At 39.6% G+C, this 20496-nt stretch overlaps 1 protein-coding gene across 1 annotated transcript in view; it reads right to left on the reverse strand.

Moving 5' to 3' along the window:
• Positions 1-20496, reverse strand: part of DCN (decorin) — a 78379-nt gene that overhangs the window by 23347 nt on the left and 34536 nt on the right. Inside the window, exon 5 of the mRNA XM_089652609.1 lies at positions 14218-14331. Coding sequence (XP_089508735.1) covers positions 14218-14331 — 114 coding nt within the window. The remainder of the gene's footprint in view (positions 1-14217; positions 14332-20496) is intronic.

Here is a 20496-nt window from a genome sequence, read left to right on the forward strand (position 1 = left end):
AGAAGAAGAAGGATGAGAAGAAGAAGAAGAAGGATGAGAAGAAGGAGAAGGATGAGAAGAAGAAGAAGGATGAGAAGAAGAAGAAGGATGAGAAGAAGGAGAATTCCAAGCCGGCAAAAAGTGTATCTGCAGAGCTCCGCTATTTCTTAGCGGAGCTCTGCAGATACACTTAGCGGAGCTCTGCAGATACACTTAGCGGAGCTCTGCAGATACACTTAGCGGAGCTCTGCAGATACACTTTTTGCCGGCTTGGAATTCTTCTTATTTTCATCCTACTTCTTCTTCTTCTTCTTCATCCTCATCCTCAGAAGAAGAAGAAGAGGATGAGGATGAGGATGAAGAGGAAGAAGAAGAAGAAGAAGAAGTAGGATGAAAATAAGAAGAATTCCAAGCCGGCAAAAAGTGTATCTGCAGAGCTCCTCTATTCTGCAGATACACTTAGAGGAGCTCTGCAGATACACTTTTTGCCGGCTTGGAATTCTTCTTCTTTTCATCCTACTTCTTCTTCTTCTTCATCCTCATCCTCAGAAGAAGAAGAAGAGGATGAGGATGAAGAAGAAGAAGAAGTAGGATGAAAATAAGAAGAATTCCAAGCCGGTTCTATGAAGAAGAAGAAGAAGAAGAAGAATGAAAAGAAGAATGAAAAGAAGAAGAAGAATCTTTTCATTCTTCTCATTCTTCTTTTCATTCTTCTTCTTTTCATTCTTCTTCTTCTTTTCATTCTTCTTTTCATCCTACTTCTTCTTCTTCATCCTCATCCTCATCCTCTTCTTCTGAGGATGAGGATGAGGATGAAGAAGAAGAAGAAGAAGTAGGATGAAAATAAGAAGAATTCCAAGCCGGCAAAAAGTGTATCTGCAGAGCTCCTCTATTCTGCAGATACACTTAGAGGAGCTCTGCAGATACACTATTTGCCGGTTTGGAATTCTTCTTATTTTCATCCTACTTCTCCTTCTTCTTCTTCATCCTCATCCTCGGAAGAAGAAGAAGAGGATGAGGATGAAGAAGAAGAAGAAGTAGGATGAAAATAAGAAGAATTCCAAGCCGGCAAAAAGTGTATCTGCAGAGCTCCTCTATTTCTGACAGTTCTCTGACATAGAACTGTCAGAAATAGAGGAGCTCTGCAGATACACTTTTTGCCAGCTTGGAATTCTTCTTATTTTCATCCTACTTCTTCTTCTTCTTCTTCATCCTCATCCTCTTCTTCTTCTTCTGAGGATGAGGATGAGGATGAAGAAGAAGTAGGATGAAAATAAGAAGAATTCCAAGCCGGCAAAAAGTGTATCTGCAGAGCTCCTCTAAGTGTATCTGCAGAATAGAGGAGCTCTGCAGATACACTTTTTGCCGGCTTGGAATTCTTCTTATTTTCATCCTACTTCTTCTTCTTCATCATCCTCATCCTCTTCTTCTTCTTCCGAGGATGAGGATGAAGAAGAAGAAGGAGAAGTAGGATGAAAATAAGAAGAATTCCAAACCGGCAAAAAGTGTATCTGCAGAGCTCCTCTAAGTGTATCTGCAGAATAGAGGAGCTCTGCAGATACACTTTTTGCCGGCTTGGAATTCTTCTTATTTTCATCCTACTTCTTCTTCTTCATCCTCATCCTCATCCTCAGAAGAAGAAGAAGAGGATGAGGATGAGGATGAAGAAGAAGAAGTAGGATGAAAAGAAGAATGAAAAGAAGAAGAAGAATGAAAAGAAGAAGAATGAAAAGAAGAATGAGAAGAATGAAAAGATTCTTCTTCTTCTTTTCATTCTTCTTTTCATTCTTCTTCTTCTTTTCATTCTTCTTCTTTTCATTCTTCTCATTCTTCTTTTCATTCTTCTCATTCTTCTTTTCATTCTTCTTCTCATTCTTCTTTTCATTCTTCTTCTTCTTTTCATTCTTCTCATTCTTCTTTTCATTCTTCTTTTCATTCTTCTTCTCATTCTTCTTTTCATTCATTCTTCTTCTTCTTTTCATTCTTCTTCTTCTTCTTTTCATTCTTCTTTTCATTCTTCTCATTCTTCTTTTCATTCTTCTCATTCTTCTTCTCATTCTTCTTTTCATTCTTCTTCTCATTCTTCTTTTCATTCTTCTTCTTCTTTTCATTCTTCTTTTCATTCTTCTCATTCTTCTTTTCATTCTTCTTCTCATTCTTCTTCTTCTTTTCATTCTTCTTTTCATTCTTCTTCTCATTCTTCTTTTCATGAAGAAGAAAAGAAGAATGAGAAGAATGAAAAGAAGAATGAAAAGAAGAAGAATGAAAAGAAGAATGAGAAGAAGAATGAAAAGAAGAATGAAAAGAAGAATGAGAAGAATGAAAAGAAGAATGAGAAGAATGAAAAGAAGAAGAAGAAGAATGAAAAGAAGAAGAAGAATGAAAAGAAGAAGAAGAATGAAAAGAAGAAGAAGAAGAATGAAAAGAAGAATGAGAAGAATGAAAAGAAGAAGAAGAAGAATGAAAAGAAGAAGAAGAAGAATGAAAAGAAGAATGAAAAGAAGAAGAAGAATGAAAAGAAGAAGAAGAAGAATGAAAAGAAGAATGAGAAGAATGAAAAGATTCTTCTTCTTCTTCTTTTCATTCTTCTTTTCATTCTTCTTCTTCTTTTCATTCTTCATTTCATTCTTCTCATTCTTCTTTTCATTCTTCTCATTCTTCTTCTCATTCTTCTTTTCATTCTTCTTTTCATTCTTCTTCTTCTTTTCAGTCTTCTTTTCATTCTTCTCATTCTTCTTTTCATTCTTCTTTTCATTCTTCTTCTCATTCTTCTTTTCATGAAGAAGAAAAGAAGAATGAGAAGAATGAAAAGAAGAATGAAAAGAAGAAGAAGAATGAAAAGAAGAATGAGAAGAAGAATGAAAAGAAGAATGAAAAGAAGAATGAGAAGAATGAAAAGAAGAATGAAAAGAAGAAGTATTCCAGTACAGCAAAAAGTGTATCTGCAGAGAGCTCCGCTATTTCTGACAGTTCTCTGACAGTTCCAGCGGTTGACAGCGGTTGAAACATTGTATCTATTTATTTCCGAATAAAAACATCTGTATCCTAAATGGAAACAAATAGATACAATGTTTCAACCGCTGTACATGTGAAGGAACTGTCAGAGAACTGTCAGAAATAGCGGAGCTCTCTGCAGGGACACTTTTGCCGGCTGATAGGGAAAAATCCGATTCGCGCACCCGAATTATGCAAATATTCGGATTCGACGCGAATCGAATTTTTCCTGAAATTCGAAACGAATTCCACTTCGCCTGGTTCGATTCGCTCATCTCTAATCAGGACATTGGTATGGTTTTTTTTTTTGTGTGCACTGTGACAGGTGACAGGAGCTGGCTGCATTATTTATTATAAATATACTGGTGAAGTGATCAGCGACACAGGGACACTGATCAGGGACACTGTGGCTGGCTGGCTGCCACAGCAGTCTGTGAGTGTTCAAGCAGCCTGACAGGCTGCTGTACACTCACAGGCTGCAGGATTGCTTCTCTCTGCTCTCACACTGAGAGCAGAGAGAAGCGATCTTTAGTTTCACTTTCCATTGTTTACTATGTGATTGCTGTGATTGGACACAGCAACCACATGGTAAAACACCATGTGATCGCATGGCACAATGGTAATGTGATCCGCTGTGTCTGAACGATATACTAATCACAGGGCTCCTGCAGGAGCCACTGATGCGGGCTGGAAGTATGTTAGTCATCATCGGCAAAGCTTCCCGTATGCCGTCTATAGACTATGGGTGGATGGGAAGAGGTTAAAGAAGTAAGTAACTAAACAGGGAAAACACATATATGAGAATGGTTTTATCTGCAGAATGATGTGACTTTTTTCTGTGATCTAGGTATTCCTGCCAGAGAGCAGAGCCAGATTTTCAACCTCTATTGCAGCAACATTAGAGCCTCGCTGGTTAGGCACCGTGATAAGTTCATCTGTCTGTTTTGATATACATTGTACTTAACTGGGTGATTGCCTGCAGGGAATAACTTTACTGTCACTATCCCCTTTTCTTTATTTTGTTTTATTTTAAAACAACAGTTAAAGCTGAAGTCCAGGCAGATACAAGACACAGATTAATCTAGTTCTGTATTCATTAATACGTGTGTGGGGATCTGCTGCCCTCTAATGTCTGTATTTATAATTGCCTAGGCTGCTGATATATCATGCACTTCCTGTTTCTGGGTTGTAGGGTTGAAAACCACAGAAGGCGAAACTGGAGAGAGAGAGTTCATGGAAAAGCTGTTGCTAAACCCAGGTCAGAAGGGATTAATAGACAAGTGCCCCCACACCCTTGCTAAATCATCAATGAACTATGATTACCCACACCTAGGCCTGATTACTGACAGACCTGTTGAATCGAGAAATCACTTTAATAGATGTTGTCTGAGAAAGTGAAGCACACTAAATGATCTCAAAAAGCAGCACCTCATACCATGATCTAAAGAAATTCAACAACAGATGAGAAACAAAATAATTGACATGTATCAGCCTGGAAAGAGTTACGAAACCATTTCTAATGCTTAGGGGCTTCAGCGAACCATGGTGAGAGCCATTATCCACAAATGGAGAAAATGTGGAACTGTGGTGAACCTTCCCAGGAGTAGATGGCCTACCAAAATTACTCCAAGAGCACTATCACAACTCATCCAGGAAGTGATAAAAGAACCCAGAACAACATCTAAAGAACTGCAAGCCTCACTTGACTCATTTAAGGTGAGTGTTCATGATTCAATAGCAAGAAAGAGACTGGGCAAAAATGGCATCCATAGGAGAATTCCAAGGCAAAAGTCACTACTGGCCAAAAAGAACACAAAGACTTGTTTCACATTTACTAAAAAACATCTTGATTACCCCCAAGACTTTTGGCTAAATATTTTGTGGACTGGTGGGACAAAAGTTGAACGTATTGAAATGTGTTCATCACATGTGTGTGTGTGTCTTTTTTTTCCTCTACAGACTAGTGAAAAGAGTATACGTGTCTTGTTGTTATCTTGCATGCACTATATCATAAACAGTAACTAGTTCTGTGATATGGTGAAAGTGTTTAGTGGTCACCTTGCTGAATGTTTGTAAAAGAGTGTGTATGCAGCTCTTGTTATTTTGTTTAACTCTCTCCCTTCTGGTTTGGGATTATATAAGGCTAAAAAAACAGCATGGGCTAGAGCTAGGTTTTGCATCTGACAGCCACTTCTGGTAGTTAGAGGTCTCGTTGCATGCCGGATTAGAAACTACTAGGGACTAAGACAGCTGAGAGCTGACTATGAATTCTGGTTCCATACCACAACTTCTATGCAGAAGATGCATTCCAGGCTGGTTGGACAACTGTTGGAGAATCTCCCCATCACCACAGATCTTGTCTTCAGGTCTTTGACAAAAAGATGGATGCTGCAGCACTGGGGGACCCTGCAGCTGAACTTTGCTGCAACATTCATCTGTAGGTATATTAATTTATAACTATATATACCCAGGTATATGTTCACATTTCCACCATGACTCTTGGTAGGCCCTTTGCTGATAATACCTGTTTGTTCATTGGATGTATGTACTGTTTTTAATCTTTTCTTATATAAAGCTTGCATACTGGTTTGCATTTTTATACTTCTGGTTAATGAGTAGTTCCTCTGATCTCAATTACTTTGATTAGATTATTAGATTACTGGATAATTTACCAGGAAGAGAATCCCCTCTGTTCACAGAGGCCAACTTTATTATTAAACTCACTCTTCTACTTAGAGAAGGTATTTATTTACACGTTTAGTGCAATACCCTGTTTGGGGAGTGCCATTTCTCATAACTCCCCCAAAAGAGGAAAGCACCTAAATTTGACTTGGCATCTTGCAATCCCAGTAAAGCAAAGATTATAGAGTAGAGAAGCAGCACAAGGAACAATTACGCCATCAGTCTACTACTATTCTTTTCACTGTCAATGCCCAGGCTGGGGAGGGAGCAATGGACCTATATGTGTTTATTTAACCACTTCCAAGTCCGGACACTTTCACCCCCTTGCTGTCCAGGACAATTTTCAGCTTTCAGTGCTATCACACTTTGAATGACAATTGCGCGGTCATGCAACACTGTACCCATATGAATTTTTTTGCATTTTTTTGAGACAGATAAAACTTTATTTTTGTGGTATTTATTCACCACTGGGATTTTTATTTTTTTACTATATAAATGAAAAAGTCGAAATATTTTGAAAAAAAAGTGTTTTTCTTATAAAATTGTGCAAATAAATAATGTTTCTTTATAAATCTTGGCCAAAATGTATTCAGCTATCTTTTTAGTATGAAAACATTACCCAAATTAGTTTATAACCAAAAATTATAATTTTTCAAAAACATTTTATACATTTTTATTTTTTTTTTTATATTATTATTTATGTTTTTTGTTAACATACCGTCACCCTAGCAGTACAGTGTCACCATAGTGACACTGTACTACTTGTGGGGGGTGATGAAGATTTTTTTTCTTTTTTTACACTGATTGCTTTTACACCCATAAAGGCTGTAAAAGCAATAATTTCTCCATCTCTCTGGCTGCATTCTTGCAGCCACTGAGAAATACTGTGAAAGCTGTGACTGGTCACAGCTTGTCACATGGTACAAGGCTGTTGTGAATAGCCTTGTATCATGTGACCTCATTCACAGATTTCACAAGTAGTAAGCAATGATGTCAGGAAGTGACATCTTGCTTACTACTATTCATGTGATCACTGATTGGCCAATCAGTGATCACATGTTTGGGATCTCACATAGAGGTCCCGTACAGCGGTTGGTGTTCTGCTGTGTCCTCTGGACATAGCTGGCACCGGATCCCAGGGAGTGCACACAGGCAGTAAATGTGGGCGCTGTTTATAAACGGCAACCCGCTTCGGCACTGCTTCTATCTGACCGTTTATATGTAAATGGGCCGGAGGGAAGTGGTTAACTGCAGCAGAGAAAAAAAAAATCAGGTCTCTTGTCCTGCCAGACAGCTCCATCTGTGTATTTAGCTGCCTGGAGTTCAGCTTTACCTCTGCTAAAAAATTAAACTGTTATCAGCCTCTTGCAAACCCTGAACAGCAGAGCTCATAGTGGGGGAGGGAGAAGCAACAGTTTGTTTGTGCAGGAGAAAACTGATAGGAGAGGAGCGAAGAGTGACAGAGAGGGGAACTCCTTATTTGTTGCTTCTCCTTTTACTGTCCAAATTACAGGTTGGGGGAGAGACAAAACCTATAATTGTTATTGAACTGCAGCATAAAAAAGGTCTCTTGCCCTGTCAGACACGAATGTGGTGTGTAGTAGAGCTGTGTAAATTTCAGAAATGGATGAGCAGAAATACAATTCCTTTGTCAGGTAAAACAGCTCTCATACTGTATGTGTATTTTATCTGTGTATTTAGCTGTTTCCCTAGAGTTCAGCTTTAATACACAGGACCTTCTGTGTTGCATCATGTTGATAATGAACAAAGAGAGACATGAAAAGCTAGCCCTATGAGGCTTGCAATGGAAAAAAAAAGCTGACGTGCAAAAAATCGTTACTTCTCAGTTTCTAAATTCACTTCACGGTTTTAAAAGGTTAACTTTTACACCCAGTGAAGAGATTAGGGAATGTGAATTTTTAGTGTCTGTCCTCCATGAGTATTATTTGTGTACAAAGAAATGAGTGACACCGTTAAGTGAAAAATATTAAGGCGCAAACTGCCTGGTCACAAATGCAGACACATTTAGGGAAACTCCCTTGCTAGTCAGCCAATAAACGGATCAGACATTTCAAACAGCTGTAGAAATCAAGAAAGTTTAACATTAGATTGTCCTCAAAAGACTTTTGCTGGCTACAAATCAGCTAATTCATAGGAAATTCAATGGTCATCAAAATGAACTACTGATTTATACAAAGCCAAGTCCAGAATCTCAGCACATTTTAATATAGTTTTGCATTTGCATTGAAATGTTTCCAGTGGATACTTTTCCTACATACAGCATATTAACAATGTGTCCACAAATAAACTAACCTGCCTTAAAATTGTAGGACATATTTATCAAAGGGTGAAGTGCAATGGTCCCATTTTTAGCCAACTCACTTAACACAAATTATCAAGGTGTGTAAAACAGTAGTTTGTATATTCACGACTCACTTGTGAACTTTAGTTCCAAATGTTTTTCACTTTACTGTCCATGTAAAATATACTTCACAGCATTTATCAGTAATAACAGTATATTTGTAACTAGTTGAGAAGGAATATTTTTTCCATTTTGTATTCATTTACCACTGCATAGGAGTGGCTTTTTTAAGTTATCTACAATTTTATAGTTCCTGAATATTTATGTTTTGCTTTTTTTATTGCTGGTTTTAAGTTTTAAAAATCTAGACCATTTCTATTTACATTGAACTAGTAAAAGGCCCAAAGAACCCCTTTTAGTAGCAGCTTGTCACTATGCCTGTTTCACATGGGTTTCAGCTTGTATAAGAGCAGTGTGTACAGCGAGCTTTGACAAAGCATTTGCAGAGCTTCCAGCAAGCTTTGTTGAATCCTTCAAAGTATTATTCAGGTATACTTTGTAAATGTTGAACACAGATCCTAATGGGAGTGCTGAATGCCACTTTAAGCAAGCTGCTAGCAGGCTTCAGCATTTCTTGAAGCTTGTTAAAAGCCAGTAGAAGCCTGCTAGCAGCTTGTCAAAGTTGCAGTTAACACTCCTATTAGGATTTGTGTTCAACATTTACTGAAGGTGAGTGGTACTTTAAAAGCTTCAACAAAGCTTGCTGAAAGCAACTGTCAAAGCTTGCTGTTCACACTGCTTTTTATACAAGCTGAGGTCTGTGTGCTACAGACCTTAACATCTGTCAGGGCAAAATTTAAAAAAAAGGCAGTACATCTCTGAAATACATGCGCTCCTCCCCATGTTTTAACCCTTTAAAGAAGTACAGAATACCTGTTGATCTGCTAAAAATGCATTCAACTCTTAAAGTGTATGTTATCTTAAATATCTTTTTTCTCTATATGTGTGTTCACATATATGTACTTTATAAATCTCTATCATTTTCATGTACTTATTTCACCTGAAGTAACCGATGGATTTTGCTAGTTATCTTCCTTCCTTGTTCTAAACTGACCACACAAAGCACAGAAGCTGATATGTGTTTGTGTGGTCGGTTTTCAACCTTTGGCTGTCCATTCAGAGGAATAGGATACTGTGCAGACAAACAGCATGCTTAGGTAGGTATGTATTAGGCAGTTTGTTCAGCCACCATGCCCCCCCCCCCAACCAACCACAGCCTACCTCTAGCACATACCCCCTCCCAATCACAGCCTTCCTCTTAAACACATCCCCTGCTTAAGCTCATGTTTCCTCAGGCGGAACAGACAGGAATACAGGCACACTATGTGTCTGCACAGTGTACTGTATCCCCGCCCCCAACTCTCAGGAAAAACAGATGCATAGTCACAGGACAGAACTTATTAAACTTCTAAAAAAAGGTAAGAGAGATAATTTCTGAAACTAACCAAAAACAGTTATGGTACTTGCATAGTAATACCTGTATTAGAAAGTGTCTGTACCATTGTATGTTCACAACTGTAAAGGGTTAGCTCACCTTTGCCAAAAAACTGCCTATGCAGATAAGTGGCATCTGTAGATAAAATCAAACTGTGCAATTCTGACTTAAAGTGATGTTAAAGTAAGTGATTTTTAAAAAATAACAAACATTACCTGCTGGCACTCCAGGCTCCTCCACCTTGACCAGTGCCCCCAATAGCAAGCTGTTTGCTATGGGGGAACTGGTGTGTGCTTGCTCCTGAGCCCTGCCCTATGCGTTCATGAGACACACAGTGCAGTGGCTCTGCCCTGCCTCTGCTGTCTCCCACTGCTGTGTCTCAGCCAATGAGGAGAGAGAGACCCAGGACAGCCAAGGCTCCCATGCAGATTGCTGGATCAAAGGAGGACCCAGGTGAGAATTAGGAGGGCTGTGTGGGGAACAACCCATAGAAGCTTTTTTACCTTCATGCACAAAAAGCATGAAGGTAAAAAAAACCTTCAGTGCCAGTTCACATATATGTGGATAGGATGCGGTTTGAACTGCTTCCAATCCGCATGACATGTGAAATAACATTGCTTCCTATGGTACCTGTTCACATATGTCCGGCGCACTAGCAATGTGGATTCAGTGTGGATAGAAAAAGAGCCCTGTCCGATTTCTGAGCAGTCCAGTTCAGGTGCGGAATACAGGCAATTGACTTCTATGGGAACCACTTCTGAATTGCACATGTCATCAGTGGTGAACATGATTTCAGTTCAAGATAAGTTTTCAATTCAGGATCAGGTTTCAGCACAGTTTGCTCTCCTCCTCCCCCTACTATCCACCTCAGCAAAACCAAAAAAGCCTTGCAAAACTGCATCCATACCAGCCCTGAAGTTGTAAACAGTAAAATCTGCAGCTGTGTCACAAAAACCAATCCTGAACCCGCCCTGAACCGCCGAACAAGTAGATTGCAATCCGCACTGAAACCAGATCTTGAAATCTGGAATGCACATGTGTGCATGGGCACTCAGCCTTTACAACCACTTTAAGTTGAATAATGCCCATTCTACAGGTGTAGGCCATTTACATACCTCCTGAAGCCTAACTGGAACACTCCCAGGACATTACTAGGAAGTTGCTAAGTGAGGCCTTGTCATTGCTGCTCACCTCTTCCATCACAGGAGTGAGTTCAGAGCTACTACATCAGAAGTGAGAAAGAGCATGTGAGAGGGTCTGAATCAGAGAAAAAGCTCACTCCTGTGATGGGAGAGGTGAACAGTAATGACTAGGCCTCACTTAGCAACGTTTTATCAATATTTCAGTCTGACTTTAGGTAAATAGTCTACACCTATAGCAAGAGCACTATTCAACTTTAGTCAGAGCTGCAGTCTACAAACACCCCTTATCTGCATAGGCAGTTTTTATTTTTGTAAAGGTGAACTAACCCTTTGAGTCCTATTGTGTTGTGGGCTGACAAAACATGGAATGGTGTCAACCATGTCCAATGTCTTTTGCTAAACTACTCAACGACTCCCTCTCTGATATCTCTACAACATAACTCCAAACCATTCTGATGTGTAAGATAAGAACTAGGAAGGTTTTTGAGATAATACAGTAGGTATGTATCGGTCACAGGACAGCTTTGTACTTCTAAGATCAACAGGGTTTTTTGCTCTTATCAAACAGATATAACAAATTGCTTAATTGGTACATTTAAAAGTCCAAATGGAAGCAAATAAGAAAAGTTCAAGAAAAGGTTTTACATATACTGTATTTTAACCACCTTCCGCACGCCCTATAGTACAATGATGAGCGCAAGGTGGTTCTCTCGTTCTGATAGGACGTCATATGACATCCTACCATTCTCATTGCGCATGCGCAGCTCAGGGCACAGCGGATCACGGAAAGAGCTGAAGATGTTGGCTCGGTCATGTGATCAGCTGTGTCCAATCACAGCCGATCACATGTAAACACGGAAATGCCGGTTATCGGCATTTCTCTCCTCTCGAGCTGTCACGCTGACAGCTCGAGAGGAAAGGAGAACCGGTAATCGGCTTTCTGCAGGGGGCACATGTACACTGATCATCAGGGCACTGATGATTAGTGTGCCCTGATGATCAGTGTGGCCCCAGAAGTGCCACCTGTCAGTGCTCATCAGTGCCAGTGCCCATCAGTGCCAGTGCCCATCAGTGCCAGTGCCCATCAGTGCCACATCAATGCCACATATCAGTGCATACCAGTGCACATCAATGCCACATATCAGTGCCCATCTGAGCTGCCTTTCAATGTCACCCATCAGTGCCAGTCAGTGCCACCTATCAATGCCAATCAGTGCCACCTATCAGTGCTGCCAATCAGTGTCACCTATCAGTGTCAGTCAGTGTCGCCTATCAGTGCCAGTCAGTGCCGCCTATCAGTGCCAGTCAGTGCTGCCTAACAGTGCCAATCAGTGCTGCCTAACAGTGCCAGTCAGTGCCGCCTATCAGTGCCAGTCAGTGCCGCCTATCAGTGCCGCCTATCAGTGCCATGTATCAGTGTCATGTATCAGTGCTGCCTTTCAGTGCCCATCAGTGATGCCTGTCAATGCCCATCAGTGCAAACTACCAGTGCCTCCTCATCAGTGCCCATCAGTGCCACCTATCAGTGTCCATCAGTGCAGCCTATCAGTGCCTATCACTGCAGCCTCATTAGCGCACATCAGAGAAGGAGAAAAATCACTTATTTACAAAATTGTATAACAAAAACTAAGAAAAAACTTTTTTTTTTCAAAATTTTCAGTGGTTTTTGGTTTGTTTAAGAAAAATAAAAATCTCAGAGGTGATTAAATACCACCAAAAGAAATCTCTATCTGTCTCAAAAAAATGCTAAAAAATTCATAAGGGTACAGTGTTGCATGACCGCGCAATTGTCATTCAAAGTGCGACAGCGCTAAAAGCTGGAAATTGGCCTGGGCAGGAAGGGGGTATAAGTGCCCTGTAGGCTAGTGGTTAAACAGTTATGGAATGTTTGGTGTTTTGCTACGAAGGTGTTCAAGGTAAATCCTGTGGGTTCTAAATTCATGATCCTGGTAAATGTAGGTGTAGATTCACCCTAGGGGATTTAATTTTTCAACCTTAATTCACTGCATGGCCTTTGTACTATGGGCAGCAAACATATACTGTAAGGGCCAATTAGGGAATGTTTGGATAAGCCAATCACTTCACTACAAAAGAAGGGAGGGAGCAGCCATAGTGTCTGTGTATTGGAAGCAGCAATAGGGGAAGGATACAGAAAAGTGACAAACTGCCTATTGAAAGTCTAGGGTCAGTTAGGAAGGTGTACTTTAATTCTGATTGCTAGCTCTTAGAGTAATTAACACCTTCTGTTCTTTTTTGTTCTTATTGGTGTTTTTTTGTGTGTTTAATTTTATTTTGTACATGCTTTAAGGTCAGAGGCTCCTTTTAGCTGCTGTCCCTTCCAGGGCCTTTTTTTTTACTTTTCAGAAGGGGTAGTATTTTTAGGTTTATGCATTTTGGGGGGTATACTGCTTTTTATTTTATGTTGATAGAGCCTTTTTTTTTAGATTTATAGGGTTAGTTCACCATATTAAAAAACTTACAATCCAGTCACTCTACACCAGGGGTGGCAAACTGGCTGCCCTCCAGCTGTTGCAAAACTACAAGTCCCATCATGCCCCTGCCTTTGGGAGTCATGCTTGTAACTGTCAATTTTGAAATGCCTCATGGGACTTGTAGTTTGGCAACAGCTGGAGGGCTGCCAGTTTGATACCCATGCTCTACACCATAGCAGCATCCTAATTATGCCATCAGATCTTACTATAATGCCTCTCCTATGGTAGCATACCTGTGGACCATAACAGGAGGATAACAGATGCATGCCAGAAAACTGACACTGCTTTACATGGCTTCACTCTTTCTTCTTACAGCTGTTAAAATAAGCGATCCCTTCTACTACAGGATGGAGCATGACATTTTCCCTAGGGCTGCACATGCACAGTGGAAGGCTGCCTCCGCACAAAGATAGAATGTGAAACAAGACATAGTAAGTCATTAATGGTGAAGGCTCAGCTGTAGTAAGTCTACATGCACTGATGACTAGTCCTTTGACCTCAGTTTGCAATTTTGGAAACAGTTTCCAGTGTACAGGTCTTCTTTAGAAGCTCCTAACAAAACCCTTTAATTGGCTTGTCTGTGCTATTCTATAATGTCAGCTATATTTTCTATAATGTCAGCCAATATTTTAGTGCTTTCAACAAATCAGACTGGTCAAATATTGTCTCCTAAAGCGAAATTCAGATCAGTTATACACAAAACGTACTTATGGTGCTTTTTCATGTATATTTTTAAGAATTACTGCTTGTATAGTCTAGTGGGGGTGCAGTGCAGATAGGTACTTATCTTTTTTTTTGTACCTGTGGACTTCTCTAACAGCATTACCAACATCACTTACCGTACAGGATTAGTGGCCATAGCTGGTTCTGCATTGCACATGATAATGTTAAAGGATAAGTTCACCTTTGGGAACAAAGTGCTTTTAGGGTAGAATATATAATATATTCCTGATCCTGCAGCCACCCTCCCTGTGACAGAAGTACAATGGCTGTTTTGGAAGACAATTCATTATCATCTGTTGATAGATGGATGCAGCTTATTGTTTAGGTTTGTATACACTTCAATACATTGCTCATGTTACCAGTGATAATAATAGATACAAGCCCAATTCAATATTTTGTTTTTCTTACCTTTAGGAACGCTGGTTATATTAGTGTCTGCAATTCGGAGGTAGGATAGTTTCTTCATGCCTTGAAAAGCACCTTTTTCAATCCCAGAACTATCTATTGGATTTGTACCTAGTTCTGTAAAAAGAAATAATGCAGCTTACTTTAATTTGTCACAGTAGATGTAGCAATCTGCAAACAGATACTATCCATCTTCACTGCACCTTACAAGCATAAGACATAATAACAAAAAAAGTTTATCTTCTTGTTATTATTTTTACCAAAGTCATGAAACTGAATGTGGGTTTAGCAGTGTAGACATTTTACAGTATTCCCTTTAGAATGAGTAAATATAAGATTTTTTTTTACTGTTTTGCAAAATAAAAAGGAACAATACCCAATAAACACAATAGTAAAATGTTGCAAAATGTTACCAGACAACTCCGTAACAGAATAATTAAATTACAGTATATCTACTACTAAGGATACAAAGTTAGATTTACCATAAGAACTTTCTTAGGAACCATTGGAGGCACCAAACTACAGAGATTCATTCAATTCAAGAATCAAAACAGTCTGATTTCCTAAAAGGTATATTTCTTTGCAGATCAGATACTGAGCAAAACTGGCTGCACAATTAAGGCCATCATACACAGCTTGATCTTCTGCAAGCTGAAGAAGAAATCAGTTGATTCCCCCATCCACACTAACAGAGTAGATGGTGGAATCTCTGCTGCAGGCTAGTGCATTCAGGCAGCCACAGGTGCCTGAATAGTAGCTGCATCTGATAGGAAGCAATGACTGTTAGGCCATTATTTTTTCACCCAATTCCAGAAGATTTTTAAATTGAGAAGTGTTGTGCTTTCAACCAATTTAGCTGGAATCAGCTGGAATTTGAGCCATCCATGGGAACCTTATGAGAACATGTACAGTCATGTATTGTAAGAAGGTCTTTAAAAGTTCATCTTGTGTTACTTTTGATTTTTGACCTCCTTGCTTTTAAACCTTGACTCTTGTTGCCATTCCACATTTCTTTTCTGCCACATACTATAAGCCCTTTGTTTTTTGGATAGATAATGGACCTGCATACATGTGAAAATCTTCTATTGGTTCAAAAGGTTAGCAAAATCAATTAAAAAGACACCCACAATCCGACCACCAATAATAAAGTGTTGACAAAATAATGGCTCATCTACTTTCACACAGGTCATATCTGAATTTTCATTCCCTAATCAAATATAATATCCAGAGTAAGGATGAGATTCAACCTTAGGTGAAGGTATAGTTTGACTCTGAATGTCCGCAGTTAAGGGAAATGGCAAACTATTGAGTTACTTCACGGCTGTGCCCACACCCAATTCCCATCATGCATTTCATGAACTGTGAAATGTGGTCAGGTGGTATGTTTGTCCAGTAATGGGGTTTTGTAAATGTGCCAGCTACCCCCCACCCCCCACACCCCTTAACAAAGTCAGCTCTCCCATCAGCCTTTTGCAGTGTGTTTTGAAGTTAGTTAAGGTAAGGACAGCTGACAGACAGTGATTTCAGGGCGAGAAAATAATTGTTGTACAGTGCCATATACAAAGTGTTATAGTTCTACTGCTACATTACAGTAAATTGCACTGCTGTGGGCTACAGCCATTGGTGTGTACCCAGCTGTATTCACTGAGCTGCATAGTGCTCCATTACTGTGAATTGTGCCATGTGGGTTAGATATCCTTGTGTACTCACAGTGAATAGATTCAAAAGTCATTTTAATGCTAACTGTTTTGATAGCTTATGTTTGCCCTTTCTGAGGGGGTGTTTCATTTTTTTTTTATTTCTTTCACATCATTCTATCTGCTTTAAGTTTCTTTCAGGAAAAAAAATTAGAATAGAAAAATGCTTCTGGGTTACAGTGTTTTAAGGTTGGTGTATATATATATATATAACTATATGTAGTATATGTTTTTTTGGTGGGGGAATAGATTTCCAATAAATCTAATAAATATTTAATATATATAATTATGAATAGGTCATGCACTTTCTTTCAGGGTCAGAAACATTAACTTGTTGCTGACACATGCAAAACTACTCATTGTTAGCAGCATATCACCACATATTATTGCAGTCCAGTTTACTGCACAAAATCACCACATTTTGCAGTGCAACAAAGCACCAAATCCTCAAATTCCTATTGCCGTAGCTGTTAATAAAATTAAGCAATCTCCTGTTTTCATCATGTCTGAGAGACCTAAACAGAGAGGCAGAGGTTCTTTACATGCATCTAGAAAGGGACAACCAGGTTCTGCATCTACAGGCCAAACTGGTAGTCAAGCCACACCTTTGAGAGACAGGGCACATCTGCCTTTCTTTTTTGGTATAAAGCCTGAGCACATGGAGGTGGTAGTGGAGTGGATAACCAAACCTTCAGAATCATCCTCCTCTCGAGTGCAGAATAGCAAAGTATCATCAGCACTTGCTACCTTGAAACAGACACAGTTGACCAGTTCACCTTCATAAAAATAAACCAGCCCTGGATCAGCAATAAGTACCACATCCCTGCAGATGATGCTTACAATTTTTATTTGAATGTGGCCGCAAACACATTACTACACCATTACCATCTCCTGCCACTGCTGCAGAGATTCCAGCTTTACCATCTCATGCTGTCTCTTCTAGTGCTCCAACTCTGCCAATGTGCCACACATAGGGGGAGATTTACAAAAACTGGAGCACTCAGAATCTGGTGCAGCTATGCATGGTATCTAATCAGCTTCTAACTTCAGCTTGTTCAATTAAGCTTTGACAACGAAATCTGGAAGCTGATTGCTTTCTATGGAGTGCTGCACCAGATTTTACACTCTCCAGTTTTAATGAATCTCCCCCATAATGTTTTCGTATCAGGTCCTCAGCTGCCAAGTTTGTGCAATTCTTTCTTCAGGGTCAATTCTGTATGGCACCCAAATGTATGAGGTGTATTCTGGTCCCCTGGTACTGTAAAAGTGCCACATATGTTTTTGCAGCTTCTCCTCAGCTGCCAAAACTGTGCACTTTTTCTGCAGGGTCAATCCTTACCTTACATAGTGTGCAGTGTGTGTGTTCAATATTTCAGGCTATTGTCTCAGACATAATGAGTTATAATTTTATTGATAAAAGCTGTCTTCTCTCTCCGCTCCCATTTAATTTTGTTAAAACAACTTACACAATGTGCTGCATGTCTGTGCAATATTTCATGATCTTTCTTATAACATACGGTTGTACTGTAATTTTTATTTCTTGATAAAAACTGTCTTGTCGCTCCCTTTTTTAAATTGAATAGATTCGGGTGCTGCTGTTGTATGCAAGCCACGATGTAAAAGTAAAAATAAAATTACACATGCAATTTATGTAATGGCAAAATACAGTGTCACTGACAGTATTCAGGTAAATCATACTGTCCCATAATGCCATATATAGCTTTAAGGCATATCCTAAGCAAGTAATTTGAAGATTTTTTTCTATGTCACCCTCAAAGTCACATACCATTGCTGAATGGTATTTCCTAAACTTGCTTTTTACATTGGTAAATGATCCCTATGGCCGTGCCAAGCTCCCCATGCTCTTTGCTTGACATTCTCTTGACTATTAGCCTTGAAAATAGCCAGAGCTGAATTTCAATATTCACCTACTTTAGACTTCAACTGGGTGAAGATTAAAGTTTGCATCTTTTGGAATGTACATTTATTTCAACAAGCATTCTGCAAACTGAGCCCAGCACATTTTCTCATCACTAATCCCAAATCCAGTGTTATAAAGGATTGAAATTTTTATCTAAACAAAAATGTTTTGTCCTAATTACCTGTGAACATGCCACGGCAGCCCATAGATGATGGCTGCTTTAGTTCAGGGTGTCTATGCCTTGATTTCTAGTTGAGTTGATTGTTTTGATGACCACCGGGACCATGCACAAATAGCGAGTTGGCACACACTATGGTAATTGTCTCCCCATGTCTCCCTATAGTAGTTTCATTTTTCTTTTTAGAGTGGGTGAAGAGGACGACAAATATGTAATTTACCAGCCCCTTCCTTTTCCTTGTGTGTTCTCGGCTCCAGTTTATGAATGAACAGGAAACCACTCAGCACAGAGTAATTCCCATTCATTCACTGTCCAGTGCAGCTGGGGCTGCAGAGAAAGGGACTAGGGAATCTGTCCTCAGTCCCTTTCCGTGTTTTAAGACATCGTTTCGGCATTTTTGGCAGTTTGGTAAAAGAATGTCTAGCTTCTCCACTGGAGCAAACTAAATCAGTATTTACCTGTCCAGACCTTCCACATTATGTACTGCTGGCAATGAACATTGATTGGCCAAATGTGCTTATTGCAGAATAACTTTACTCAATATTCTTTAGTTGTTCTATGTATGGGTGCAATCAACTGCTCTTAGAGTGACTCAGACATGAGAGATGTATGGAGGGCTGCCATTGCTGGTCTTCCAAAGAGAAAACTTGTTGCCTGGCTGTGTCTGATTAAAGTATTTTTAAAGCAAAGGACCAAAACAAGCATGCTTTAAGTGTCAATACATTTCAGAATTGCTTATCTTTATACTTTTTGCAACAACTTAAACAGCATTGAAGCCAAAAAATAAGCATGACAGCCAAATAAAGAATTCTCAAAATGAATTTTTAGCAATGGCAACATCCATGATTTACTCATGACAACATTATTTTAAGTATTTGAGCACCTATCCCAGTTGGTAGGAACAAACCCTGAGATCCTGTCACTGCCCTGGTAAAAGGAAAATGCATACCCTTCACTGAGAGCCAGTATTAAGTAGCAAAAGAAGATGTTGATGACTTGCTTCAAAAATTGAGTATGACTTCTAAAGCAAAGCACATGGGCAATTATTGGTAGAAAGGGGCCATACGTAAAAAGCAGCTGTGAAGCCTGCTATTTTTACTAGAGACAGTATATCTAGCCTATAGCATAGGTTATCCAATGTGATATAGAGTTTCAAGATACCTTTCTTACTATTATTATTATTATACAGGATTTGTATAGCGCCAACAGTTTGAACACCGCTTTACAAAATGAAGGTAGATATCACAGTTACAATACAATTTGGTACAAGAGGAAACAGAGGGCCCTGCTCGTTAGAGCTTACAATCTAGGAGGAAGGGTTGAGTAATATAAAAGGTAATAGCTGTGGGGGATGAGCTGATGGAGGAAATAAAAGGCAGTTTACTAGTTAGAAGCAGGATAGGCTTCTTTAAAGAGAAAGGTTTTCAGGCATCGTCTAATGGTGGATAGATTAGGAGATAGCCGGACGGATTGGGGTAGGGAGTTCCATAGGATGGAAGAAGCTTGGGAGAAGTACTGGAGGTGAGCATGGGAGGAGGTGACACAGGAACTAAAGAGCAGAAAGTCTTGGGAGGATTGAAGAGTGGTTGATATTTTTAGACCAAGTTGGTGATGTAGCTGGGGGCAGAGTTGTGGATGGCTTTGTAAGTTGTTGTCAGTATTTTGAATTTTACTCATTGGGCGAATGGAAGCCAGTGGAGAGATTGGCAGAGAAGAGTAGCAGACACTGAACAGTTGGTAAGGTGGATGAGCCTGGCAGCAGCATTCATGATTGTCTATTAAAAAATAGACTATTGAGCTACTTTTTGCCACATTGTGTTCAAGAATCTTGTGACTCCAAAAAATCTTAAAGGTCTCAAACTCTGCTCTTGAGAGCTATCTTCTTATAGAGAAGTACTATATCAGCTTCATCAGTTACATTCAATAGCATTTTACTTTAGGGATGGGGCAGAGGAGTTGATCTCTGTCGGAAGGATCACAACAGTAAAGAGAGTGATGAGAACCTGGGCAGGTATAGGAAAGAGACATCACTATCACCATCTTCATGGCAACTCCTACCTGCCTTCAAGTGATTAAAAATATTTTCATTAATTTAGTCAATATTTTGAAAAATCCTTTTAGAAATGTACAAAATAGATTTTGCACTGCACTGTGCTCATTTGCAAGCTTCATTTCATTTTTTTATGTCTAAGATTGTTAACACACTTTTTTGGTTTCAATTAGAGATGAGCGAATCGAAGTATCCGAAGTGGAATTCGAGTCGAATATCGGAAAAATTTCGATTCGTGCCGAATCCGAAAAACAGCCTAATTCGGACGCGCGAATCGAAATTTTTCCGAAAATGGCGGCTGACATGTGCGGCGACGGAGCGGGGATGTCGGGGAAGGCGCGCAGACAAGGCGCGCTGCCCCATAATGCATTCCTCAACGACATGTGATCGCATCAGCCAATCAGCAGCCAGCCAGCCAGCACTGTGTAATGGTCGA

The sequence above is a fragment of the Staurois parvus genome, unplaced genomic scaffold, assembly GCF_062004578.1.
Source record: "Staurois parvus isolate SC_StPar_1 unplaced genomic scaffold, SC_StPar_1.0 ptg000025l, whole genome shotgun sequence".
Taxonomy (NCBI): Eukaryota; Metazoa; Chordata; class Amphibia; order Anura; family Ranidae; genus Staurois; species Staurois parvus.